Source organism: Diadema antillarum, unplaced genomic scaffold (genome assembly GCF_040938485.1).
Source record: "Diadema antillarum isolate AM-2024a unplaced genomic scaffold, OU_Dant_1.0 scf00000073, whole genome shotgun sequence".
NCBI lineage: Eukaryota > Metazoa > Echinodermata > Echinoidea > Diadematoida > Diadematidae > Diadema > Diadema antillarum.
The window spans coordinates 1,381,895-1,407,389 of record NW_027270962.1 but is presented as its reverse complement, the minus strand read 5'-3'; the positions used below and the strand labels follow the sequence as shown (position 1 = coordinate 1,407,389).

At 39.5% G+C, this 25,495-nt stretch overlaps 1 protein-coding gene across 1 annotated transcript in view; it reads left to right on the top strand.

Annotated features, from left to right (window-relative positions):
* The window catches only part of LOC139717238 (TBC1 domain family member 2B-like), a 70,680-nt gene that overhangs the window by 23,229 nt on the left and 21,956 nt on the right, over window positions 1-25,495 (top strand). The window contains exons 5-14 of the mRNA XM_071628737.1: window positions 2,254-2,326; window positions 3,923-3,997; window positions 12,199-12,262; window positions 13,003-13,153; window positions 14,529-14,627; window positions 15,517-15,576; window positions 19,233-19,347; window positions 20,648-20,775; window positions 22,634-22,768; window positions 24,023-24,122. Of these exons, the coding sequence (XP_071484838.1) occupies window positions 2,254-2,326; window positions 3,923-3,997; window positions 12,199-12,262; window positions 13,003-13,153; window positions 14,529-14,627; window positions 15,517-15,576; window positions 19,233-19,347; window positions 20,648-20,775; window positions 22,634-22,768; window positions 24,023-24,122 (1,000 nt within the window). The remainder of the gene's footprint in view (window positions 1-2,253; window positions 2,327-3,922; window positions 3,998-12,198; window positions 12,263-13,002; window positions 13,154-14,528; window positions 14,628-15,516; window positions 15,577-19,232; window positions 19,348-20,647; window positions 20,776-22,633; window positions 22,769-24,022; window positions 24,123-25,495) is intronic.

Genomic DNA, 25,495 nt, shown 5'->3' with positions numbered 1-25,495 from the left:
GATTAATGTTGTCTTTGAGATGGATGAAGTGCCATGTGAAGTCACATCAGCCTTGATTTATGATCCACTTTATAAAGAGAAACCTAATTTTGACCAGCAATCTCAGCTGAATTACATACAGGCCTTTTCTCAGCTCTTTTATTTCCAAGTAAAGCTCTAGAGCATGTCACATTTATCTCACTCATCATTAGACTTGTATGACACCATAAATTTGTTTAATTTGTTTTTGATGATTGCCAGTCTTGTATCATACCAGTCCACTCGTAGTGTTTAGAGACATCTTCCACTCCTTCGGCTGGCTACATTCTGAGGTAACTTCGATTACCATTAAGTCGCCACTACCTAGAGTCACCAGACATTCACACCGCATGTAACGCGCGCCGCGATCGGAGATCAGCTGGGGCGACAGATTTTTATCGCTCTCAAAAGACATTTCCTAATTCACCTTTTTCCTCCATAAAAACACAAATAATTGTAATCCGAATGTATTTTACCATAAGTTGCAGGTGACAAAACCAACTTTAATGTGAGGATGTTTTTGATTTCGAACGGATTTCAGGTGGCAGATTAACAAAGTTTTTCAAACACGATGATGCACAATGCATCCTACGTTGAAGTGTGTGTATAACACACTGTATGCTATTAAAATGATGTACATACATGTACGTGGTGCGCTATGGGCGGTGAACTCATTCAGTGCCTATCGTTAGTTCGCCAACCCGGGAGTGCATAGGAAATACATGCAAGTGGCGACTGTAAGGTACTGTAAAAGTGGATATTTTCACGCGACTAATTTTTCACGCTTGGCCGGGTAAAAAGAGTATCGCGTGTTTTTAAATCCACGGAATCAAGACATCACGCACAGGAACATTATGGCAAGCAAAAATTTTCGCGTGCTTTTATTTTCGCGCTAGTTTCTGGTTGCGCGAAATGCGCGAAAATTTCAACACCGCAAAAATTTCCACTTTGCAGTAATTGACATTAGATGAAGTTTGTTTTCATAGGCATATGGCACAATATGCTTGGTTGATACCCTTTGCTGAGTATTGCTAGTCACCTTGGATGAACCGTGCAGGGTCGGCATCATTCACCCTTTTTTCTTTTGTGGGTGGGTAGGGGAGCCTTTTCAATGAGTTGGCGCCCTGCTCTTTGTGATGAATGAATGAATGAAGTGGGGTCTTTTATGTGCATGAGTCGTGGCTAACTCACATACAGTTGTACAGATGGTCCTCCATTTAACATTACATCACGCAACAGAATGCTTTTGTAATACTGTAAAAGTGGGTGAATTTTCGCATGACTAATATTTCGCGCTTGGCCGGGTCGGAAGAGTTTCGCGTGTTTTTAATTCCACGGAATCAAGAACGCACAGGCACATATGGCAAGCAAAAATATTCGCGTGCTTTTATTTTCGCGCTAGTTTCTGGTTGCGCAAAATGCGCGAAAATTTGAACACCGCGAAAATTTCCACTTTTACAGTACACACAACAATGTCAGTGAGACTCAGTCCTGAATCGAACCTGGTACCCTTTGATCTGCAGGCAAATGTGCTATTGACTGAGCCATATCACTGTGCTGAATGTCTTTCTACTCAGCCTTTTTCACTATTTAATGCTGAATTCTAATTCAAAGCCTTGATATCTAGTGACTGGGAATTATAAGCTACACAAAATGATTCAAACCAAAATCTCTCAGCTCCCTTTTGATGTCCAACTTAGGTCAATTATAGAAGACATTAGACCCCTGGGCCTGAAATCACAAAGGTGGTACAATCGGAACCATGGTTTAAACCATGGACAATTGTATGGAGCACCAAGTGTTGCGTGGCCTATTTCATCACTAAATCTCATTTTATTGACGAAATGATTATTTTGTAATGGAATGACAACATTTTGGCTTCATTTCGTTGATGAAATGATTGACTTTGTAACGAAATAAGCCATGCGACACTTGGCACTTCATACAAATTGATCATGGGTTACACCATGGTTCCAATTGTACCACCTTCGTGTATTCAGGCCTTGGTATCCAAAAGGATTCTAGTGGTCAGACTCTGCTTGTCTCAAAGCATTGAAGTCCAATTTAGTACTATGATAGGAACAGAATGTCTGATATCCCTGCTACACAGATGGTGCCAAAAAAAATGTGTAATGTCCCTTTAAAATGTGCTAACAAACAATTAAAAGAATGTCATTAACTGAATGTTGAAGTCAAACGCAAACCTGTAATAGCCACTTCTTGACTCCCTTACAGGACGGACGGTAGGACATACGTCTTGCAGGCCAAGGATCAACACACAATGATCTTCTGGCTCCAAGAGCTACAGGTGAGACTGGGTGGACTTTTAAAGGGATCGTATAGTTGTGGTCGAGTCCTTACGTTATGTTCATAATTTGACATTTTTGGTGAGATAACAAGAAACCTGTTGTGAAATATGAAAGAGCATGTAATTCCAAGAAGGATTCAATGTTTAGTTGATGAAAATTGGTCTTGAAATGGCTGAGAGATTCCCCCCCCCCCCAAAAAAAAAAAGCAATCCTAATAAAATTGACAGGCCACAATTTTTCTTTCTATAGGATATCTTTGCTTTACCTTGTCTTTAGATATCTCAGTCATTTCAAAAATGATTTTTATCAAAGAAACTCTTGATTCCCCTCAGAATTCTATGCTCTTTGACAAATCTCGCAAAACGTAACAAGCTGAATCCTCACCTCAACCATTACTGTACAGTCCCTTTAAAAGAAAAGCCATTGAAGTTTGGAGTTTTGACCCTTTTCGGAGGGTTAACCCTTTAAAGACGATTTCAGGGTATCGTCTGGCGGGTGTCTATGGGAAATATGTGTTGTACCAAGATCAGCTGATCCTCAATGGTCCAGAAATGTTCCAACTGTTCTCACCAAGTGGTAGTGACCTTGTACATATCGTCGCTGGGGCGACAAGACCTCGTATCTACAAAGTATATGTCTAATGTTCAGGACAGCCAAAAAACATGGCAACCAAGGCACTATATCAAATGGGAGAGCCTTTCCTTTGACATGCCATGGTGGCTTCATTTTTAGGGTTAGACAGCTAGGATTCGGACAGGACATCACTTACCTGATTATCTGACCATTAATCCCAAAAAGCCATTTTCACCAATATTTTAGATACAAGGTCTTGTCGCCCCATCGAGGATCAATGGTGATATTGGTGGTGACTAGATGTGGTAGAATATTAAAGCTGAGGTGATGGTGTCATTATTTTTAATGCACCCATTGCTCTTTGTGAATAAAAGTAGCATTAATTTTATTTTTACAGCGAGTAGTAGCTATCCGATAGCCCCTTCTACACACAAGGAAAAGGGGGAGGGACTTTGTTGAGGTGTTTTGGATCGTGGTGAAAAGAGAGGAAAACAATACGAACACATTCTCATGTACAATGACGATGTTTCACCAAATGGTGATTTGCTCTTTGTTTTTCTGACAACAAATTCCCATGTGGCAGATTGGTCCTTATAAAAAAGAATAGTTCAGCTTTCTACTTATGATTATTACGTGTGTATCATGTGTGTATGTAGTATGTTTATTTGTACACAATACATGATACATCTCATATTCTAGTTCTCTATTCATCCAGCTTTCTATCTACTTTTAATATTTATCTGTTTACACCAGAGTTTATTTTTTTGTTGTTATTCATCAATCAAGAAATCAATGTACCTAGATCTATTAACCAATGTATCAACCAATCAACCAAATGTATCTATCAATCTATATGATGTCTGAGTAATCTCAGTATTGTAAGGTTCACTAACTTGTATCGCTCCAGAGAGTTGCATAAGTTTGTCTCAACTGCAGAATTTGACATTCCACGACTGAGTACTACACGCTATTCTCAGTGCGAGTGTAAATTAACAGTATGCCAACCTCTTTGATTTGTACAGGAGAGGCGGAGAGCGTTCAGCAGCCTCAAGACTTCCCTGTCCAAGGAGCGCTCCCTAACCAGGATATCAGTACTAGTAAGTGAAATGTGAACACACCCTCACTCTGCCCTGTACAAATTCTTGTCTTGTCAAGACCTCATGTGTGGGTGTTAATGTGCGATGCAGGCTTGTTCATACTGTATCAATTACGATCTCAAATTTTGATTTCCCATGGCATCAAAATCATATGCCTCCATGTTTTAGGATCATATGATGACATAAATGGTATCCCGGGGTACCAAATAAAAATTAGCCATTTTGTTGAATTATTATTCTTTTTTTAAAGGTTGTACCCTGGGTGCCAAAAAGTGGGAAATCATTTTGGCGCTGGAGCTAGCACGCGCTAGCCACTGCACTGCACTGCACTGAAGCACACGCTATATTGCTGATAGTACAGTACTTGGTATACCATGCATGCATAGTATCGCATGCAGTGGCATAGGAATGACTGTACACACGCACACAGTGCATGCATTTCTCTGCGACTGTCCTTGAGTGTACATGAGGTGGCGCTACACAACGTGGTACCCCGGGGTAACGCGTGATGCATCATTTGCCTGTTGAGAATTCACACCATGTCAAATGTAGGTCACTTCAGGGTTTTGACCTGTAAGATGCATTTTGGATGGGTCTATTAAATCAAGGTGCTACATAAGCGCTCGCCCGATTGCCTAGGTGTCACATGAAAATCAAAGTCGGGCAGGTGTAAACATATCTTCGCTTTGATTGGCAATGAAATAGTGCTTGCTATAGGTGGTTGCTGTTGATTGCAAGGTTATCATTAATCATAAAGTTACCATGATAGCTGTACAATGGGTCCAAAACATGCCAGAATAATATTCTTTAAGTACTAGCAGCACCCGTGGAAATCCACGGGTCTGAGGGGTTTAATTTTTTTTTTCTCATAATACGATTTTGCACATTTTTATTGAAGAAATAAAAAGAAAAGTCTTCTCATTCTTTCGTTAATTGTGCCGTCTTCTAAATGACCACCCTTCCCAGAAATTTTATAATACATTTTTGTAGTATATGCCAGGCGATCCGGTCCATTGGTAGGGATCATTCCTGCCACTACTTGCTTTTATTATAGAACTTGAGTTTCGAGGGGTTATTTGCACCCGTTGAAGTCCAACAGTTGTCTTGTTGCCCCTCACCCCTCCCCCCCCCCTCACGCACACACACATTTCCACCTCCGCAGGGCAAAAAACAAAAACATTCAGGGAAAAATTACCAAAAACGCAAATGAGATTCCCCGAAAGTTCTGCCCACAGGTTGTTCCCGTCGAAACGGGAAGATATTAACACTATGACTTTGATTACCCCCTGCTCTTGCATCCACGCGGGCACCCGCGGGAATCCACGGCTGGTCTCAAGGCCTCGGTTTGTTTTGTGTTTTTTTTTCATGTTTCTTTTCTCCACGTTATGAGAGAATAATAAGATATATCTTCATAATTTTGCTCCCTCCTTTTTGTTTTTAATCACCAAAACTTGGCTTGATATACCATATTAATATAGAACTACATCTGCTTCAGATTGTACATTATCATAATTAATATTAGGCCTACAATTATTGCTCCTATTATTGTTATTATTATATCATTATTATCATTATCCTTATCGTTATTATTATTATTATTATTATTATTATTATTATTATTATTATTATTATTATTATTATTATCATTGTTATTATTTGGGGAGGGGGAGATCATAGTCATCAGGTTTAATAGGCACCCGTGGGAGTAGGTTCTCACGACCTCGTATTTTTTTTCTTTAATATTTTTCCCATGTTATGGAAGAAAGAAGAATATATACATCACTGCATTCGTCTTCATTTGCTCCCTCTTTTTTTTGTCACCAAAACTTGGTTTGATAGACCATAGAACCACACATTCTATTTCCACTTGCAATTTTAAAAATAGGCGGTCGGCAAAGCGAGGTTTTCCTCTACGTCCGCTCATCTTATGAATATGTATGATTACATCAGCTCTGCAGTAAACGAATGGACACAGCTGCGCGTGTAATCTGATATGTAAGGGTACGATCGGCAAATATATTTAGCCGCGTCCTAAACAGTCTGCGTACAATGACATCGGACTTGAGAGCAAACGGCGAGCAAACTAAATGACGTACCTGAGCTGCATATAGTATTCTGCAGTTGTGCAAAATACAATTACATAACCAACGTTCGTTGTTTTCATTTGGGGACGCCAATAATGGCGAACTGTACGTAAATGCCCTTGTAGTCCATATCACGCACACACAGATTCGTGTAACCATCGTCAATACATTCAGTACACGTAACAGGCGGAGGCAAAGGTACATCACAGAACTATATACACACAGAGTAGAGTGTGTATAGAGTTCTGCGAGGTACATTGTGTGTGTGCGTGCGCGTCCGCCGGAAGATGTCAGAGATTTCGCTGCACCATCATCTTTAGTATCCCCCAGTGTCTCTGCAAGCTAAAAGATGGAAGATCGAGAAAGCAGGAGGCCAGCGCAGGTTCCGTGAATATTGAAACGCTCGGCTCTTTCGTCACGCACAAAAATGCATTATGCATGCAGCTAATTAATTTTTCTTTTTCGTCCTCGACGTCGACACGGAGGCGGAGAGGGGACGAAACCCGCGCCATTCGATGTAGGATACTCTCCTACGGCCGACGGCACCGGTCGCAACTGCCCGGAGCCGACGGCTCGGGAGGAGATAGAGAAACCAGCAACGCCGAAATAAAACAGGAAATACATAAGGCCGCGACAACAACAACAACTTCGAGTATTATAGTATAGGATTTTCCATACTCGACAGTGTTCGAATAAGCCGTGCAGTCAGTGTTTGAAATCATCATTGATGGTAATATTTGTTCATAGATCTCTTGATAGTGAAAGCCTAATTCTCAAAACTTGTGTATCCTGGATTGTTTTGGTATGCATTTGACCATCATTAAACAGCCTAGTCAGCAAACTTTGACAAGTTCTGAAATTGAGCCTACACGATGTTCCTGTCAACAACTCTGTTTTATCTTCCCTGGCTAATTATTAAACTGTTGCTTTTCGAATTTGACACCTCACCACATCATATTACAGTATATGGTCCTACAGTTGTAAACACACACTTAATGGCTATATACAATGCGATTAACCCATTGAAGACGAGCCCTGAGTATACTCAGGCAAGTGTCAATGGGAAATGCGTGTTGCAGCAAAATCAGTCCATCCTCAATTTGTTGAAAGACAGGTCTGTACTTCCTGGTCATTATCTGTTTTATAGTGACTGCACAAAGTAAGTAATGTATGGAGATCTAGGGAGGGCAGTTTTGTTGATACTATGATATGCTGCAATGTATTTTTTTTTTCTTTTTTGATCAAACTAGGAACACATATTGCATATTTCTGTGAAGCTTTATGACTGTATTCACACTGTTATCACATGTATTATTGTAATAATTTGACTCCAGAAGATTTGACTTTCGGTATTAACAAGAAAACATTACAAACGAACAAACAACAGAAAGGGGAAGAAGGATTTATCTGACTTATGTCAACTCTGCTGTATGCCCGACAACTGAACTTAAGTGAAGCAAATGGCTGTAGATGAGTGAACAGCACGATCAATAATGACTCAAAGCCTGCCATAAACCCTCAAAGTCCATCGCTGTAGCCCCACGAGCCGTGACTAATTCTGTGTCAGTGCCAAGAACGCTGGATGAGAAACATTCACGTTTGCCTGTGGCACTCTGCCGCTCAATAAAGCCATCATGCCCAAGTATTTTTAGTGCCTGAAGCTTTACGAAGGCCTCAGTGTGCATAGGGAAGTTCATAGTGTGTACTAATAGTTTGTGGTCCCTAAACTTTTCTTAGTGATTAATTGTTTACCCTATTTTTTTTTTTTTTTGGGGGGGGGGGGGAGGGGGAGGGGCAGCCATTCCTGTAAACACAGCAAGACTTTGATATATGCTGGCTTTGTGCCCTAAATAATTCATGGTTTGAGCCTTGAAAGAGACTATCATATTTGAAACATTGATGCTTGGCTGGCTGAGTAAGTGAAGACAAGAACGACAACCCCAAAATAATAATAACAACAACAACAAGAACGATGTCAACAAATTCCAACTATAACTTGCAAACTTAGTTACTTTGTACTATTGACCAGTGTTGTGAATGGTGGATTTAGATAGTCTCGTAAACAAGACTAAACAAGACAGGTGTTCAAACAAAATAAAAGTATATCAAAATAAGGAAAAATTCTAAATGAGTGTAGATTTGCTCTGTACTGTACAAGGAAAAGTTTTCATTTTTCCACCAAGTACATTTCTAATTGTTACATGGACCCTTTATCCATTCATTGATAAAACTTCTTTCGCACCCTTGTGTGCAAAAAATGTATCTTATCATCAATTACGAAAAAGGGTTCAGGTTTGACTTTCCATTTAAGCATGTCAATACAATGGAACAGTTCAATCATGCCTGTAGAACTTGTTTCTTAAAGGAAACCAAAGTCTAAATATCAATGTGGATTGAGCGAAAGCAGTATAACACAGCAGTGAAATTTTGAGGAAAGTCAGACAATTCAAGACTTAATATACATACATTTTAAAATTTTCAGTGCTGTCATTGGTGGATAACAAGACTACTTCTGTTTATGATGTCATTTTGGACAACAATATTGAAGAAACTATAAGGGGCATTCCACAAAATTATTATTTTGCTGTCAAAAGTGCATGTTCCATTGACTTGTTACTGACATATATGTTAAGAGTATTTTTTTTCTCCTGCTTTTTGAAAGGGATAAGTCACTGCTCTTTCATTATATATTAGAAAAGTGAAAATCTGTTGAATTTTCTTTATAATTTTCTGTGTTGCTGTCAATAATTACATCACAAAGTACTTCAAAGTCTCCTTATCCAGCGATAAGAGCACGTAAAGTTTAAAAAGACATAACTTTTTAATCGACTGTCTGATTTTCTTCAAACTTTCACTGATGTGTTCACAGATATTGCTGCTCTCACTCAATCCATATTTAATATCAACAGGCTTTGGTTTTCTGTAATTACTGTGTTTTTGTTTTTTTCTCACACACAAGACTTCAAATCTTCTTCACGTGCATAATAAAATTATCTCTCTTTCCTTCTGAATAGTGTTTTGTGTGTAGACCCTAATTGTTAACTATGCACAGTTGGTGAAACAGGAATTGAATTTCTTGAATCCTGGTAACTTTGTGTGGTTGGCGGTATTCACTCCTCCAAAGAGATATTAAAAGCAAAGAAGTTACTGTAATGAAATGAAATGAAATGAAATATATTATATTCATATTCCACATGGTGGACATAATATGATAGAATATACAGGGTATAACACATAGTGGACATTATATCAAAACTATACAGAATATGTTACATGTTTATACAAAATACAGTGATATTCTGAGATAGAATAACACCATATACAAATGTGGAGGGGACTACTTAGAAGCAATGCTTGTTAAATGTAGTCCCCCTACAGATTATAGACAAAATGATATCAAAGGTAAGGCTGAGTGAAATAACAAAAACACCATATATACACTATTTACAAGGGCACATGAACTGTACTATGGATATACAAACAAGTCATGTATATGTTACAAAGCACAAGTTTATGTATAAAGTGTTTACAGTGTACATTATATACAGTGTACCATTAGAATAATGAATGAAACAGAAGATAACCTTCCGAGTATACTTAATGAAAGTACTTCTAGAAAACATTGATTTAAATATACATACGTTTTATTACCATAAAACTGTTTATTAATACTTATCGAGAAACACATTTTTGAGCTTATACTTAAAGCTAAAGTTACTTAAAGTTACTGTATTGAGGGAGGTCACTTGAGAACAAAGACCCGTCCCACTTTAAGCCATAAACCTCAATACAATGCACAATGCCTCCTCGGCCTGTTTTTGTTTCGAGCGAAGATGTTATACTTGAACACAGAGGAAAGAGAAGAACAAAAAAGGGAGAGGAGATGATACATTCAGCTTCTGTCGCAGATGTTTCAGTTTCGAGACCTGGCTGCCCACTTGAGCTTGTACTTTGCTCAACCCATGAAAAGTAATTCATATTTTCTAAATGTGCTGCTGGAGTGTTTGTCTAGTTTTGACTGAAGGCTTCGAGCTGTATTTTTTTGTGATGCGTGTCATCCAAAATTTCCCCACACATGTAGCAACACCAAGACAAAATACATACACGGTCGCACCGTGAAAAATTTCCACATGGCGAGATTATTCACTTTTAAAGTAATTTAGATGGATTAAATGTGACTATGACTAGGTCATGTACAGACTTTACCCCTTTAAGGATTGGCTAATTTTGCAAGAACATGCTTTCACCATAGATACCTGTTTGAATATAGTCAAGACTAGTCCTCAACGGGGTATTTAACAGTGACCAGTGTCTTTTTTGTTTTAGGTCCCGTTTTACTAATTGAAACTGTTTTCCATACTGTTTGGTTGATTTGATATATTACACTACTCTTTTCTGTCATGTTAACCTGTAAATATGGGTCTAGGGCAATTACCCCCTGGGCAATTACCCCGCACCCTTCCCCTGGCCCTAATCCTAATCCTAATCCTGAACCTAACCCTAACCCTAACCCAAACTCCTAACCCTAACCCTAACCCTAATCCTAACCCTAACCCTAATCTTTACTCTAACCTTACCACCAACCAGTATTTGGCCAGGGGGTAATTGCCCTCTGGGGGTAATTGCCCGGATACGGCAAATATGCCCAGGCATTTACTGGAAGGATAGCTGGCTCTGCCAGGAAACATTCTTATCAGCACTCAGTAATCCATCCAAAACTTGAGAGATCCCAGTATCAATTAATCACTGTTATATTGTACATGACACAGAGTGAAGAGCCAATTAATATTCCCCTCGTACTGTATGCACTTTCTTCTCCGATTGAGAAAGATGTCTTGAAACCTGTCTTGTCAAGGAATAGAGATAAATGGTCTATAATAATCCCCTTATTATCTCTTTCAGTGGCGGATCCAGAGGGGCGCCACCAGGCACGCCCCATTCTTTATTTTTGGTGAAAACAAAAGAAATAGAAAGACAAAAATGGGAGGGGTGCATGCGCCCCCTTTAATTTTGCAAAGACACCTCCCTTTTATGATCCGCCCCTGCCTATTGTGACATCATAGCCTTCCTGTTGGACTGAGGCACATTGCTACACTTGAGTTGGCTTGCTATTAACCCATTGAGGATCGCTTGATTTTGCTACAACACGCATTTGCCATATAGACACCTGCCCGAGTACACTATACTCGGGAATTGTCCTCAGCGGGTGAAACTTCTGTAGCACAGAATGTAGGTCGAGCGTGGAGGAATTACAAAGGCTGACAATAGCACTTGACTATTACTCTATTACCTCGGATAAAGGGATGGTATAGATTGGTTGAGATAGGGATTCAGGTTTTAACTTTCTGGAAATAATGACCCACCTTTTATTGGGAACACTTTGCTTTGTTTTGTTTTTGGATGTCTCAGCAGTTTCAAAACCAATTTCCATCAGACTAACTTTTCATTCCCTACTGAATTGCATGCTCTTTGAACTGTCAAGGCAGTCACAGAACACATCTTGAAGCACAGCATAGAAACTTTGCATTGTATCTTTATTCCTTTTTGTTGAGCCCACCCAGAGGTGCGGGGAGACTAACAAAGGGATCGCTCGCGGTGTCTGTCCGTCTGTCATCCGTCTGTCATCCGTCCGTCCGTCGTCCGTCCGTAACGCTACAAAAACTTGAATGACTCTCTACTGAGGACTTCAATTTCAATCAAACTTGGAGGGAAGAGTGGTTATACAAAGTTACACATTTTACCAAACATGAAGGTCATCTCAAGGTCAAAGGTCACAGGCAGGGGTCAATGAAATTTAGGGCTAAATGTTAAGTTTTTACGGCACATTTCGAATATGGTTTATAACTTTTGATCCGTATTAAAGTCCATTTGTGACCAAACTTGGCTGGTAAATGTCCCTTGGGGACTTGAAGGTAACCACAAGGTCAAAGGTCATAGGCGGGGTCAATGAACTTCCAGGAGTCAGAAAAACAGTAAAAGCTTCTTGACCAATGGGCGAGACACATTTTGGCACTTGCCTTTTTTTTTATTACCTGAAAAAGAAGAAAAAAAAAAAGATGAAGATGCATAAATGATACTACTACCAGTATTTGCTTTCAATTTCTCTGTTGCCATTAGCAACCATGTTCGGGGCTGGTCAGCACTCAGAAGATGAAGGAGAAGATGAGGAATCCCATTCCAGGTAAGGTCAATGACCTCCTTGCGAATCAACATTTTTGTTTTACCCTTCCTATGGTAGAGACTCTACACAGTGCGTACAATGGTTTACAAGTCTCGTACATTTTAACATGTTGTTATGGAGATTGCTGTTCCAGTCAGCCCAAACAACCCTCTCCACAAAAGTTTGAGAAGAATGGTAATATTATAAACAGTTTGTACTTCCTTTTGTTGGTTTATTCATGTGCTGCCCTCTGTAGATAGAAACTTTACAGTGGGATAGATGTCACAGTGTTGAAATAATACATAAAAATTATAAGGATGTATAATGAAATGAACATTTACTTCACATTCCTTTTTAACACGGAAAGTGCACAGTAGCTTGTCTTGTTGCTGAGATGTGTTTAGGCAATTATCTTGTCCATGCCCTCTGGATGTTAAAGCTAATGATCGTTATGTCATTGTAATCCTTCTTTTTTTCTTTTTCTTCTTCATCTTCTTCATCTTCTTCTTCTCACTGTTGTTATTGTAAGTTGTTATTCCTATTATTATTTTTTAATGATTATGATGATAATGGTGATGATTATTATTAGTTGTAGTCCTAGAATTAGAACTACATGTACTATTAGTGCTACTAATATTATATTTTTGTTCTTTATTGTCATACTAACAATGTCATAAAGTGAGCATAGTTGCTGCAGATCACATCAAAAGATGCAACATAATTGTATATTGCTATGTAATATTGTCCCTCCCAAACAATAGACTCTGACATTCCCCCAGTGATGGACTATGTGGAACCTCCCATGCACTCCGTCGGGGAAGCCACGGCCACCACCACTCCAAGAACGGGGATGTTCAACCTCTCCCTGACTAGCATAAAGACAGACTTCAGAAATCAGATGTCAAATTTAGGGTGAGTCTCCCGTGAAACCACAAAGAACTTTATCGACCACGAGGCAGACAGCAGGTGTCACTATTACAGAGATGCAAATGATTATTGTCATTTTTTTTTTGCAGTATTTTGTACTATTGTACTATTGTGGTGTTGTGCTTTGTTTTGTTTTGTTTTTCAAATAGTAATGCAGGTTTCAGGGAAATAATGTTTTCCCAAAATTTTCAAAGATTACACATACTGTATATGGCAGGAAAGGGAAAGATCCTAAATACGTTTCATCCAAAAGTGCACCCTTTCAGCAGGGCTGCACACTAACCCATTTTTTTCTACTGGATCCACCCTGCCTGTTTTTCCATATCTTACTGATCTATTCCTGAAAAAAAATTACTGGTCCAACAGAGATTTTTATTGGTCAGGGACCATCAGACCAGTGCCAGTGTGCAGCGTTGATTTCAGTCTTCAGAATGCTACTATACAGGGTTGGCATCCCTACTATATACTTTTAAATTGTAGTTCTATATTTTCTATCCAAATTGACAAACAGTCATAGAATCGATATATAAAAAGCAAGCAGAGAATTTTCTGACAGTCGTGATGAAATATGTTTTGGAAATGATTGGTAAAGGATCTGTGACAAACCAACTTCTCCCCTAGTTTATGAGGGACAAATTTTTGTCAATGATTGTCAATGATTTTAGATAAGAAACAACTCCAACCTACAATTTGTAATCAATTACATAATTACATCAGTACAACAGACTTAATGCAAAAGTAGCACAACTTCTATAGTGCGGGGTCAGTGGCGGATCCAGGGGGGGGGGGGGGGAGGGGGGGGGGTGCAACCGGCGCACGCCCCCCTTTAATTTTAGTTAAAAACAAAAGAAATAAAAAGAAAAAAAAAATGAAATGAAACCCGGAAGTGGCACCAGAAATATTAGTTGCGCCCCCCCCCTTTACAGAATTCCTGGATCCGCCCTTGAGGGTGGTCCATAACTCGAAATTTGAGCATGTTGCATGCTCAGAATCTGAAAATAGTGCAGAAATTGTATGTGCTTGGAGCGCACATCATGAGCACGTAGTGCGCAGTATTTCATAGCTAGTCTCTCTTTGTGCTGCTTACATTCAATGTTCTCTCTCATGTTTTGTGCACAAATATCTAAGTATTAGGTAATTTGATGTTTCTTAAGTTTTGCAAAGTTTTGTCTCATGTGTGAGTACATTTTATTTTGAGCTTGTTGCAAATTCTTGAGGATGTTGCCCAACATGTTGCTGGCTTTTGAGGATGTTGCACAAGATTTTAGGATGTAGCAGCAACATGCTGAAACCCCTCGTGGACCACCCTGATGATGTACATGAATCATTGAGGTTTTCTTTCTGGATGAATCCATGACAGCCTCTGGAAATCCCCAAGCACTGAAACACCACCTGAGAGTTTTGGAGCGAATCTTCAGACGGACGCAGCCAAACAGGCAGAGCAGGGCAAGCAGAAGAGGTGAGTTTGGTGATCTCCCATGATGACTATGATTATATCATTTTTGATAATAAGTATGACAAAAATAACATAAGATAAAATATAAAAAGATATATAAAAATAATGATAATAAAAGTAGTAAAAATAACAATGATGATGATGATGATGATGATGATGATAATAATATTAGTGATATTATTACTAATAATAATGATAATAATAATAATGATAATAATATTAATAATAATGATAATAATATTGATAATAATGATAATAATAATAATGATAATAATAAATACTATTAATAATAATAAAAGCAATGGTAGTAGCAATAATGGTAATAAGTAATGATAATATTTTCTTTACCAAGGATGTAGTGTTAGCACTGCTCTTCCAGAGGGTCCTGCCGTTGTTATTACCCCGTTGTTGTCAGGTAGCAATTTATACACTATACACCTTGTTTTAGTGTGACGTCATGGCTTAAAATATTTTGCACAAACAAAGAACTTGGTAAGAGTCGGGATCTTTGTTTTATACTGAGTCAACTTAGTCCTTATATCCACTGTACCACACTGCCCACTATCATCATCATCTCATCATCATCGTCATCATCATCATCACCTTCATCATCTTTGTTACCATCTAGTCTATCGAAATCAACAGCCCCATCATCTTCATCATAACCACCCTCAATCGACATCATCATCATACCAATACCTTCAGTCATCATCAATCAAAATCTTATCGTCCTCATCAACATCATCGTCGTCATCATCATCACCATCATCACCATTAACATCATCATCACCATTATCATCATCACTGTTAACATCATCATTCCCATCACTGCAGTCAACAGTCATCTGTCTAATATTCTTTCCCCACTCTCGTTGACGATCTTATTTTACAGCAGTAACCTCAAAGAGAACGCAAGCCATAGTGGTGGCGTTGCTCGAGCCGTCTTCCGATGGTAAGTCTTTATAGTATTCTAATTTCGGATTGCTATCATATTAGTGGTAAATGATGGTAAAAGATGTCTCTTGTCGAGTGCCTTGTCCCCTTCCTAGGGCGTTCAACGTGCTGTACCATACACGTATTACCTTTTCAGAGGTGTAATATAACACTTGGCATGCCTGCGAGAGTGATATTTTACCCAAGTGCTCAGCACTGAGGGAGAACTATTGTCTTGAGGGGAAAATATAACTCCTGAGGGACTGCCATGGGTTGCAAGTTGTATATTGCAAAGATAGACAGGGCAATATATGTGTTTTGCTATTTTTTGGTTGGACTACAAATATATGTGACCCTGCATCACAAAACAAACAGAAAGTCGCCAAACATGAAATTTTACTTAAGAGCATATTCTGAAAGAGCAGACTTTAAGCTTTAAAATGATGTATAACTCAAATCAAATGGAATCTCCTAACCTATCTAAATATGGGAAAGAAAGCACACACTCGGGAAAAGTGTGAACTGAGAAAAGAGGCTCTGAAGTACAGGGTCTATTCAAGCGCTTAATCTTTACCAAGCTGTGCTGGCTGTGCGATGAATGGGACAAAAAACAGGATGTAGACCGAGGGAGTAACAACAATGAAGGGATTATCAGATTGAATTGAAATTGAAATGCCTTATAAAAACATTCTGTCCATAATCAATGCCAACTTTCAATGCAGTAGCATCATCCTTTCAAAAATTATTAGAGTTGAAAGTGAAGAGTGTGTACAAGGTTTGTAAGAAATGAAAAGGGGACTCTAAAGACACACCTGTTCACACTATTCTGCCAAAAAATGTTCGAGATAAACTGCTAAAAAACACACTTTCCTACACATTTTATGACTCCAAATTGTAGCATAATGTAGAATAAGACTTGCTCTTTCAGAAAATATGAAAAAGTCAAATTCGGCTGGGTTGACTCATCGCACCTATTTTCAGTCCTCACACAAAATCAGTGTGTGCAACTTTTTGTTCGTTTTGTGATGCACGGTCACATATATATTTTATTCTAGCCCAGTTGGCAGCTATTCAAATTTTGGAATCATGCTATCAGACGTAATGTCACTGCGTGCAATGTGACAGTATTGATCCTACACGTACAGGTAGCTGCATTAGTCATGTGATTGCCTTATGACCAATCAGCAACCAGTATTTTTGACCTGCTACAACAAAATGGCCCTAAAGTTGCGCAGGGTTGAAACCGTGAAAATCGAATTGAAGTTAGAGCATCAAAATTGGTCAAAACTTACGATTTTCTGATTTTGACATATTATTAGAGTCTGACATGTTTTCTATCATCTGTCGAAATTTTGAAGCAAAATGATGAAAGGAAAGACCAAAAAATAGCGTTTTTCTGGGCCATGTTTTTTTGGCTTTTCAACGAAGCAGAAACTGGTTCGAACATTTGGATTGAGCGCCACACATAGGCTCCGCCCCTAACAACGACCAGAGTGATCTCATTGGTCAGTTTGCTCCTTGCCGCTAACCAAAGCGTGATGCTCGCACACTGCCCAGTCGACTGGTGCGTGCGGGCGGGTTGCGCTATGCCTAGCCGCTTCTCCTGACATCCTGGTCACTGATTGGTCGGTGAGGAGACCGCCAACGCTGTGTTTGAATGAGCATTTTAGGGGTTGCTAGGGCTTGACTTCTATTGTCCGGAGGTGAATACTGACTTGCGTGTCTCTTGATTGTGATTGCGTCGCAAGGAGAACTTTTAGGGCGCTTTTCTCGAAACTGATTTCCCAGACGTCTTGACATGCTCTCTTTTAAACATCGATATCTCCGCAGCCGATTATTTTTATAAGACGTGTTATATATCAATTGTGACCCGCGACAACGGTTTCAGGCAAAACTCGCAATAGCAAATTTCCTCCTAGGCGGGGTACAAAGATCTTTACCATTATTTTTGTCGATTTGGGTTTTTTGCAGAAATCGAATCTTTGATATGTTTTCTACATCTACACTAAATTTCGTAGCATAAGACTACGTTTTTCCTATCGAAAATGGAATTTTAAGCACCCTATGTTGGATCGCACTCGTCAGTTTCGAGCTTCTTTCGAACGCCGCGCCAATATCCCCAGCGTTGCTACGGCGCAAGGTCTCGCATGCGATTGGCTGGTGCGTCACGCACATTTACATCATTCGGCTTTCGGAGACACCAGTTGCAGCGTTTTGGGAATGCTTTGTCCACGCGTGCATGTGATTACATGCTCCGTTGTTCTTGCTATAGTGGTTTATACGCTGTAGTGCGTGCTCTTCGTTTGCCTTTCTATTCAAACTATTCTACCGCAATGTTCGACAACGGAAGTGAAACAAATATCTTTTAGGGCTACGTAATCGTGTGAAAAGAAAAGAAAAACAATAGTCTACTTGTACATGTAGTAAAAATTATGACAGCAGACTGACTCATGGGAAGGTAGATGAGAGGAGTCGAGAGGTCACATGAAACCAGTTATATATCCAAATACTACACATCAAGATCGCACGAAACTAACGAGTCGTGTTTGTTTGTTTGTTTGTTTTAATATAATTAACACCACCAAACAAGGCAACATATGCACGGCTTGTAAAAGCAAAACAAACAGGAAGCGTGACCTTTGCCAGCACTGTCATTTATCTGTCTTCAAAAGGGTCGGCAATGATAAAATCAAATCAACAACAATGAAAACGCGATTTATAAATGTGTGGATGCGCCACCCGCTCTTGTTACATGCGCATGGTCATGGCGTGTGGATGCCATTGCGTAATGCGTACACCATACACATGTACACCATACGTGCAATTATTGTATCCGCCATCTTGAAAGACGTAATGGTAAAACAAACCCGAGCGAACCGCATTGTTTTTTGGCTCAATACGCTGAGCTGCTAGGAAGGATGCCCGGGAAATTTGACTCTCTCAGTGAGCCAATCAGAAGGCGATGTGGTTGCTAGAGGCGGAGCTTAACATTGATTGGCACCATTGTACGGATGGGTGATTCTCACCTCGCATCGCTGCTCGGAGATTGTCTTTGAGAAAGAGGTGAATCTTCAAAGCCCGTTTTCTCGCAATTTTGTCAGGCTAACAACTTAAAAAGTGCATTTTATTTCGCTTTCCATGCCCACTTATGGTGCCGAAGAATGCAAGTGTCTTATATCAATACAAAGCTTAGGAAATGGGCAATGTGATTCAGTGAAAAAATGAATTTTCAAAATGCCCGACTTTTGCCTGAAACCGTTGTCGCCGGTCACAATTTAAAGCAGAAAGATTAGGGAATTGTGTCATGCAATTTTCAAATAATCGACCTCGCCCAACTTTAGGATCATTTTGTTGTAGCGGGTCACATTTGTGTAAACCATGTACATGTAATATACACGGTTCTTTTCCCTTTTATTACATGGTTCATTGAAATCAAACATGTGACATGTACATAACTCTCGCATAATTATTGAGAAAAAATTGTAAAGAGAACTGTATACTTCATGTGCTAGTAATACAGGGATTTGTTAAACTTTTGCCTGCATTTTACTTTCGCAAATCTTGGCTCCTTGTAAAATTCGGGAAAGTTCCGTGCATGGCAAAATGTCTGGCTTCTCGGTACATTATCAACACGGTATATTGCATCGATATCTGTCATTTTTTGGCATGTACCAGGAAGCATAATAACACGTCCAGCGGAAGTCCAGCCACGATGCCAGCCAAGACGACTGCTCCCAGCACAACCTGGTTTGAAAACGTCCCTGACTATGACTGCAAGAACTGCCAACAGGTGAGGTAGACCAGGAGAGTTTTTTTCAAATCTGTCATCTCTTTTTTATATTTAAGTCATTAATTCATTCATTTATTTATGTAGTTATATTTGTTTTTATTAATTGATTAATAAATGAATAGATAAATAAATGAATAAATAAATAAATCAATTAATTAATTTTAATTAATTAATTAATTAATTAATTTACTTATTATTTATTTATTTGTTTATTTGTTTATTTGTTTATTTGTTTATTTATTTATTGATTTTATCTATTTTTGTTTGTGTATCCATTTATTCATTGATTATTTATCTATTTATTTATGTATGTGTTTGTTTGGGAGCAATGCGGAAGAGCAGATAAAGCTCTTTTTATACAGGTATGTCAGTTTTCAGCAAAAACCTGAATTCAAGCCTTTATGGCTGGCAGTTTTGAAGTTCATGCCCTTTTGTGCACCAAAGTACAAGTACCTGTGGCTTCATGTAGCTGTACATGACATTCAGGCCCTCACTTCCATTCTTATTGACATCTCTGTCTTTTGCACTGTGTGTTGCCAAGCAATTCACTTGTGAGGCTTTTACATCAGCATTTAGTAATTGGTCCAAACTTGACCTAGTTGTAAAGTTAGCAAGCCCACTCAGATGTAACATTGTGCGTCTGTTCAACAGGGAAGACACTGGCAAAATCTATTCATTCTGTTTATTCATTGTTATACTGTAAAAGTGGAAATTTTCGAGGTGTTGAAATTTTCGCGCATTTCGCGCAACCAGAAGCTAGCGCGAAAATAAAAGCACGCGAATATTTTTGCGTGCCATATGTTCCAGAAGTTGACATCTTGATTCCGCGGAATTAAAAACACGCGAAACTCTTCTTACTCAGCCAAGCACGAAAAATTAGTCGGGCGAAAATATCCACTTTTACAGTAGTGTATAAAATATTATAGAGAAAATAAACAATATTTAGATCTTACATCTTCTGAGCAGATCAATGTAATATTATACTTGTGGAGTGGTTTATTGGTGTTTAGCTTGTTTCTGCTTAATCTTCATATAAAATGCGTAAAGTTCTTTTTGACAACAATAGGGCCTGCAAAAAAGTTTAGCTAACATAGCAACAGGTAGTGATGCTTGAAAAGTGGATCGCACCCATGGAGAAATGTATCCAGTAGTGAACAGATGGACCAACAAAAAAAAAAAAGAAGAAGCTAGTTGTGAGGTCGGGGGGAATAATTTGATGGCATTGTAAATGATTGCCATTTAACACTGCGCCTCATCATGACCATTGTCTGACCTCTGTGTCTGACCTCTAACCTTGTAGCTGTCCAATGAGGTGAGTCGGTTGAGTGAAGACCTCTCCCAGGTCAAGAGGGAGCTTGAAGAGAGTAAGGAGTTCATCGACCTCTTACACCGACAGCTCACCGCTTCTCAGATGCAGACGTCCAGCAAGTAAGTTAAACCCGCAAAAAACTGTCTGTAATGCGAAGTTCCGCCACCTTGCACATGTGTTAATGTCTGAGAAAGAATGCTGTTGTTGTGTCCTGTTTTTTTCTATCACCATTGTTGCTGGGCTGTCTTGTAAAGTCCTTCTGCAGTTGGCGCTGCCACACCCCCACTTCCAAACGTGCGTTGCTATGCCAAACTCTTTTCGGTCTTCTCATTAGTATTGATGTTGGGCTCACTCCATTGTCATGGCAACTGTTGCTATCCTCATGTCTCCCTCCGTCCTCCTAGTAATCTTCCTACAATGCAGTCTTCTTGGAAATTGTTTTCCTCCTTTTTTCTTTTAAAGCCACTATTGCTATGCATCCTCATCAAGTAGTCACTCTAAATGCATTTCATTTTCATTCATCTGATTGATGTTCATTTTGATTTTTTTTTTTCATGCACCTCTTTAAAGTTTGTATTTTGCTGGTTTTTTTTTCCTTTATTTTACGTGTATTTCTGAAGGTCTTGCTTGCTCACTGCTGCCAAGCTGTTCCATTGTTACTTTCTTCTTCCATACAGACATTTTTATGCCTCCACCACTAAGTGGTGCCGGAGGCATTATGTTTTCGGGTTGTCCGTCCGTCCGTCCTTCCGTCCGTCTGTCCGTCCTTCTGTCCGTCCGTCCTTCCGTCCTTTCCGATCAAGTGACAGTGCTGAACTAAGCTTTTCGTACATATCTTGGAAGTGGCTCAAGTTATCTTGAAACGTACTACATATTTATGCATGTTCTGCCTGACAGTGATTATTCTATGAATTTTAGGGTCAAAGGCCAGATGAAAATGGTAACAATTTACTATTCAATACAGAAATTGCACTTTTTCTCCATACCTTGAAAATAACTCAATGCATAAACATATGAATGGGTCAAAGTCAAGTTAAAGTCCTTAACTCCCAAATACATGCTCTCCTATTCATCCAATTAAACCTAGGTCAAGGAAGGTGAACATTCAACACATTTGTGACAAACTTGTCGTTTTGATATTTTGCCACCTTTGTGAAAATGTAATCACAGATTGTCCACATGTACTATCTGGTCCTATGAGGAGAATCATGCATTATGGCGGAGGCATACCAGTCGCCATAGCGACATTTCTAGTCTAGTTTTGATTTTGTTTTTAATATCAATTTTTATTAATTTCATTTTTATATCTTTATTTTAGAATTACTGTCATTGCTACTCTCACTACTTTCAAACTGTGGATGCTTTCCTCATTTCTTCAACTCACTGATACTGTTCCTTTTTCATCTACGTTGTTGCTATGCTACTGTTTCTACCCTGTCATCGGTGCTCATTTTCAAACCATGCTGTCTATGATAATGGTGGTACTATAACCAGTAGATTGTCTTACCAATTTTGCTGTTTCTGTGGCCCTTCATTGGATTCGTAATGTGTTTTTGCTGTGCACTTTTTATCCAAACTGCTCTTGCTATAATCTCTTTGTTATCTTGATGTTGCCATGGGTTTACCCTCGTTTTTTCATCTTGTGCAATGTCGATTCTATGACCTTTTCTTCCAAGCTGTTATTGCCGTTCCCTGCTCTACATCTATTTGATGATGTCCTTGGTATACCCTCCTCATTGTCATTATGACATTGTCATCGCTATGCTACCGTTTCCACCCTATTATGGTTGCTATGCACTCTTCTTCATTTTGTAGTCATCGCTGCTATGTATTTATAATTCAAATCGTCATAGTAATGCTATTTCTAATGGTTTATACTGTGCACTCTCCATCACAGTTGTGCTATTTGTTGTTGTGTCACTCTTTCCATTCATGGTGTAATGATGTTGTCTGTTGCTATGCAACCGTCTCCACCAGCCGTGAGTTCTCCCTGTGCCAGACGGACCAGGAGAAGCTGCAGGTGTTGCAGAGGAAGGACAAGCAGCTGGTTCAGCTGGAGCAGCTCCTGCAGGAGATGAGGAATGACAGGGACAGCTTCAAGAGCCAGCTGGGGTAAGACAGGACCGGGGCCGCGCCATTACCAAGCCACGCCCGAAAACTTTTCTACCCCATTTACCCGCCCCCCAAATTCCAACTGGACCCTCCACAACGATGACTTTTAAAATAGTGCATCAATGCAAATTACAAGTTTAGAGTGAGACATTATAACTAATAACCCACATCTTACAGAAAACTCAATGCGATGTTCTGCAGGGGTCAAAGAGAAATGAGGATTTTTGTTTAGCATGTCAGGAATCCCTTCCCTCCAAGTTCTGTCCATTGATTGTGTTCACACATTAATATGTAGGTCCAAGAACATCCGGGTGCTAAACTCGGAAGAAGCAGACCCATGACATGCTATTCAATGATCCACATTTCTCTGTGACTGCTTAACCCTGTCAAATGGGGTTTTCTGCAAAATATAGGTAAGATGTTATGTTTTTAGACCATGAAATAGCACTCAGAAAGTTTAATCATATTGAAAGTTATCAATTCTGAAATCTGATTGTATTTTTAATCCTTTGACATACTGACTGTACATAGTTAGGCACAGAAATACTCGAGAAGCACTTTGTCTTATGCCCCTGTGAGCTTGTTCGTACAGAGTCACCGATCCCCTCCCCCCTCCCCACAACTCAACTTTACTTCAAATTTGAATATGTTTGTATCAAGACCTGTCTATTGTACTGTGATTGTATCGTGTTTCAACAGGCTGTTGTGCAGTGAAATGTCAAATTTTAGTAGAGGCCGTGTTCATAGATGCTTCTTTTTTTTTTTTTTCAATGGAGATTGATATGATTAACTCTGTTCTGCCAGAACCTTTTGCGGGCATTGTCTGAACATTTGCTTGTTGGTAAGAAGACGTACAAACTGGATTATCAAGAATGATAAACACATTTGAAAACAAACTAAAACACGTAGGGCCTACTCTTGCATGTGTGTGCTTTGGAGCATTTAGCCCGTTGAGGACGTTTTGGTTTTGCCACAACACATATTTTCCATAGACACTTGCCAGAGTATACTCAACGGGTTAAAATGAAATTTATGTGATTCTTTTCCTGGCTCATGACCATCCCAGGAAGAGCCTACTTGACAAATTAGCCTCTGTCAATATATCATCTGTTGTATTTAATAGTGTACAAACCATGTCACATTGTGTGAATTTGCCACATTTACCAGTGAGTAAAATTTGTCCTCCAGTTGCCAAAAGAATATTTTTACATTTTCCAGCCTCATTTCTTGGTTTGTTTGTTTGTTTGTTTTCAGATCTTGTGAAAAAGAAGTGCAAGAATTAAAGGAGCAGATCAACATGTTTCAAGACCTGATACAGGCAAAGGATGAAATTGTTGTGTCTCTTACTATGAGGGTGAGTCTCTTCGACTTTGTTTAACAGTCTTCAAGAAAAAGAGTACTAGTAGCAGCTTAACCATTACCCTTGTTTACCCTTTATGTCCATCAACAGATGTAAGTCATGCAGTGATTTAATTTACCATTGCAAATTTTGGTTATCCATGTAATGTTTTCTGATAGACCAGTTTGTAGTTAGTGATGGTTCAAATTACCTTGAATTTAAACCATAAAAAACAATGAAGATGCAAGTCTTGACATCTCCCACTTACGAAATCCCACTTGCTCTTATGCTAGCAAGCTTCAAGGAATGCTCAGAATGTTTTTGTATGGTAATGTGTAAAGAAACCATTCAGGGGCTGTCATTCAATCCTTAAAGGCTTACGATCGTGGCGAGTGGTTTGTGCGGCATGGAGACGAACGCAACATGCTGCCTCCCCCATTCTATATCAAATGTAGTGACCCCGAATGAGAATAGCGCTGGCTCAATGGGTCAGCGAACAACACTCAAGACTACAAGAGTTTTGTGCTACAAATCTCCTGCCCCAAAATGGCTGTACGAGCGAGCCACGAGAGCTTCCGAATGGATGCACACTCTCAGTGCGCATGTGCATGGAGAGAGGCCAAAAGAGCCACGCGTCTTCTGGCTTCTCTCCTCCAATCACCGCAGCTCGCGGTCACAATGTTTGTGTATGATGCGTACACACACACACACACACACACACATGTCTCAGTGGCAGCATTGTCCCACATGTTTATGGATATAGCACCGAGTGTGGCATTGCGCAATTGCATGCACAAACTTTGGTCGTTCGGGAGTGTACGTACCATTAGGGATGACGATCATCCGACTTTAACTGTAAGTTCGGCTAACCTCCAGGATACAGCTGTAAGCTCTTGCCCCCTTAACTTTGACACGACGAAGCTTATCATCGATGTAAGCTTATAATCGATGATAAGCTCTTGCCCCCATGTAACTAAGAGTGAGTCCCACTCAATGAGAAATCCACAGAGAAGGAAATTTGCGAAAAGAGGTACTGTATATATTTTTGGGAGGTTAACTTGAAAGCTAAAGGAAATGAGGAGTTCATGGAGAGGTCATGCTTACCTTCAAGTTGTGTCTACGTGATGCTTATCAACGAGTGAGAACCCCTTGCGGCTCTTGGATATAGTTTTAACCCTGAGAAATCCTGTGGTGCTTATCATTGAGTGAACTTCAAGTTAGCTTACCTTTGATTGCATCCTACCCTACTTAATTAACTATGAGCGTTGTCCTTGAAGTTAACTTAACCTCAAAGTTAAGGATCATCATCTGAGTTAACTGCAGGGCCGGCACAGCCATGGGGGCCGTGGGGGCTCGGGCCCCCACACTTTTTGTGCACCATACAAAGG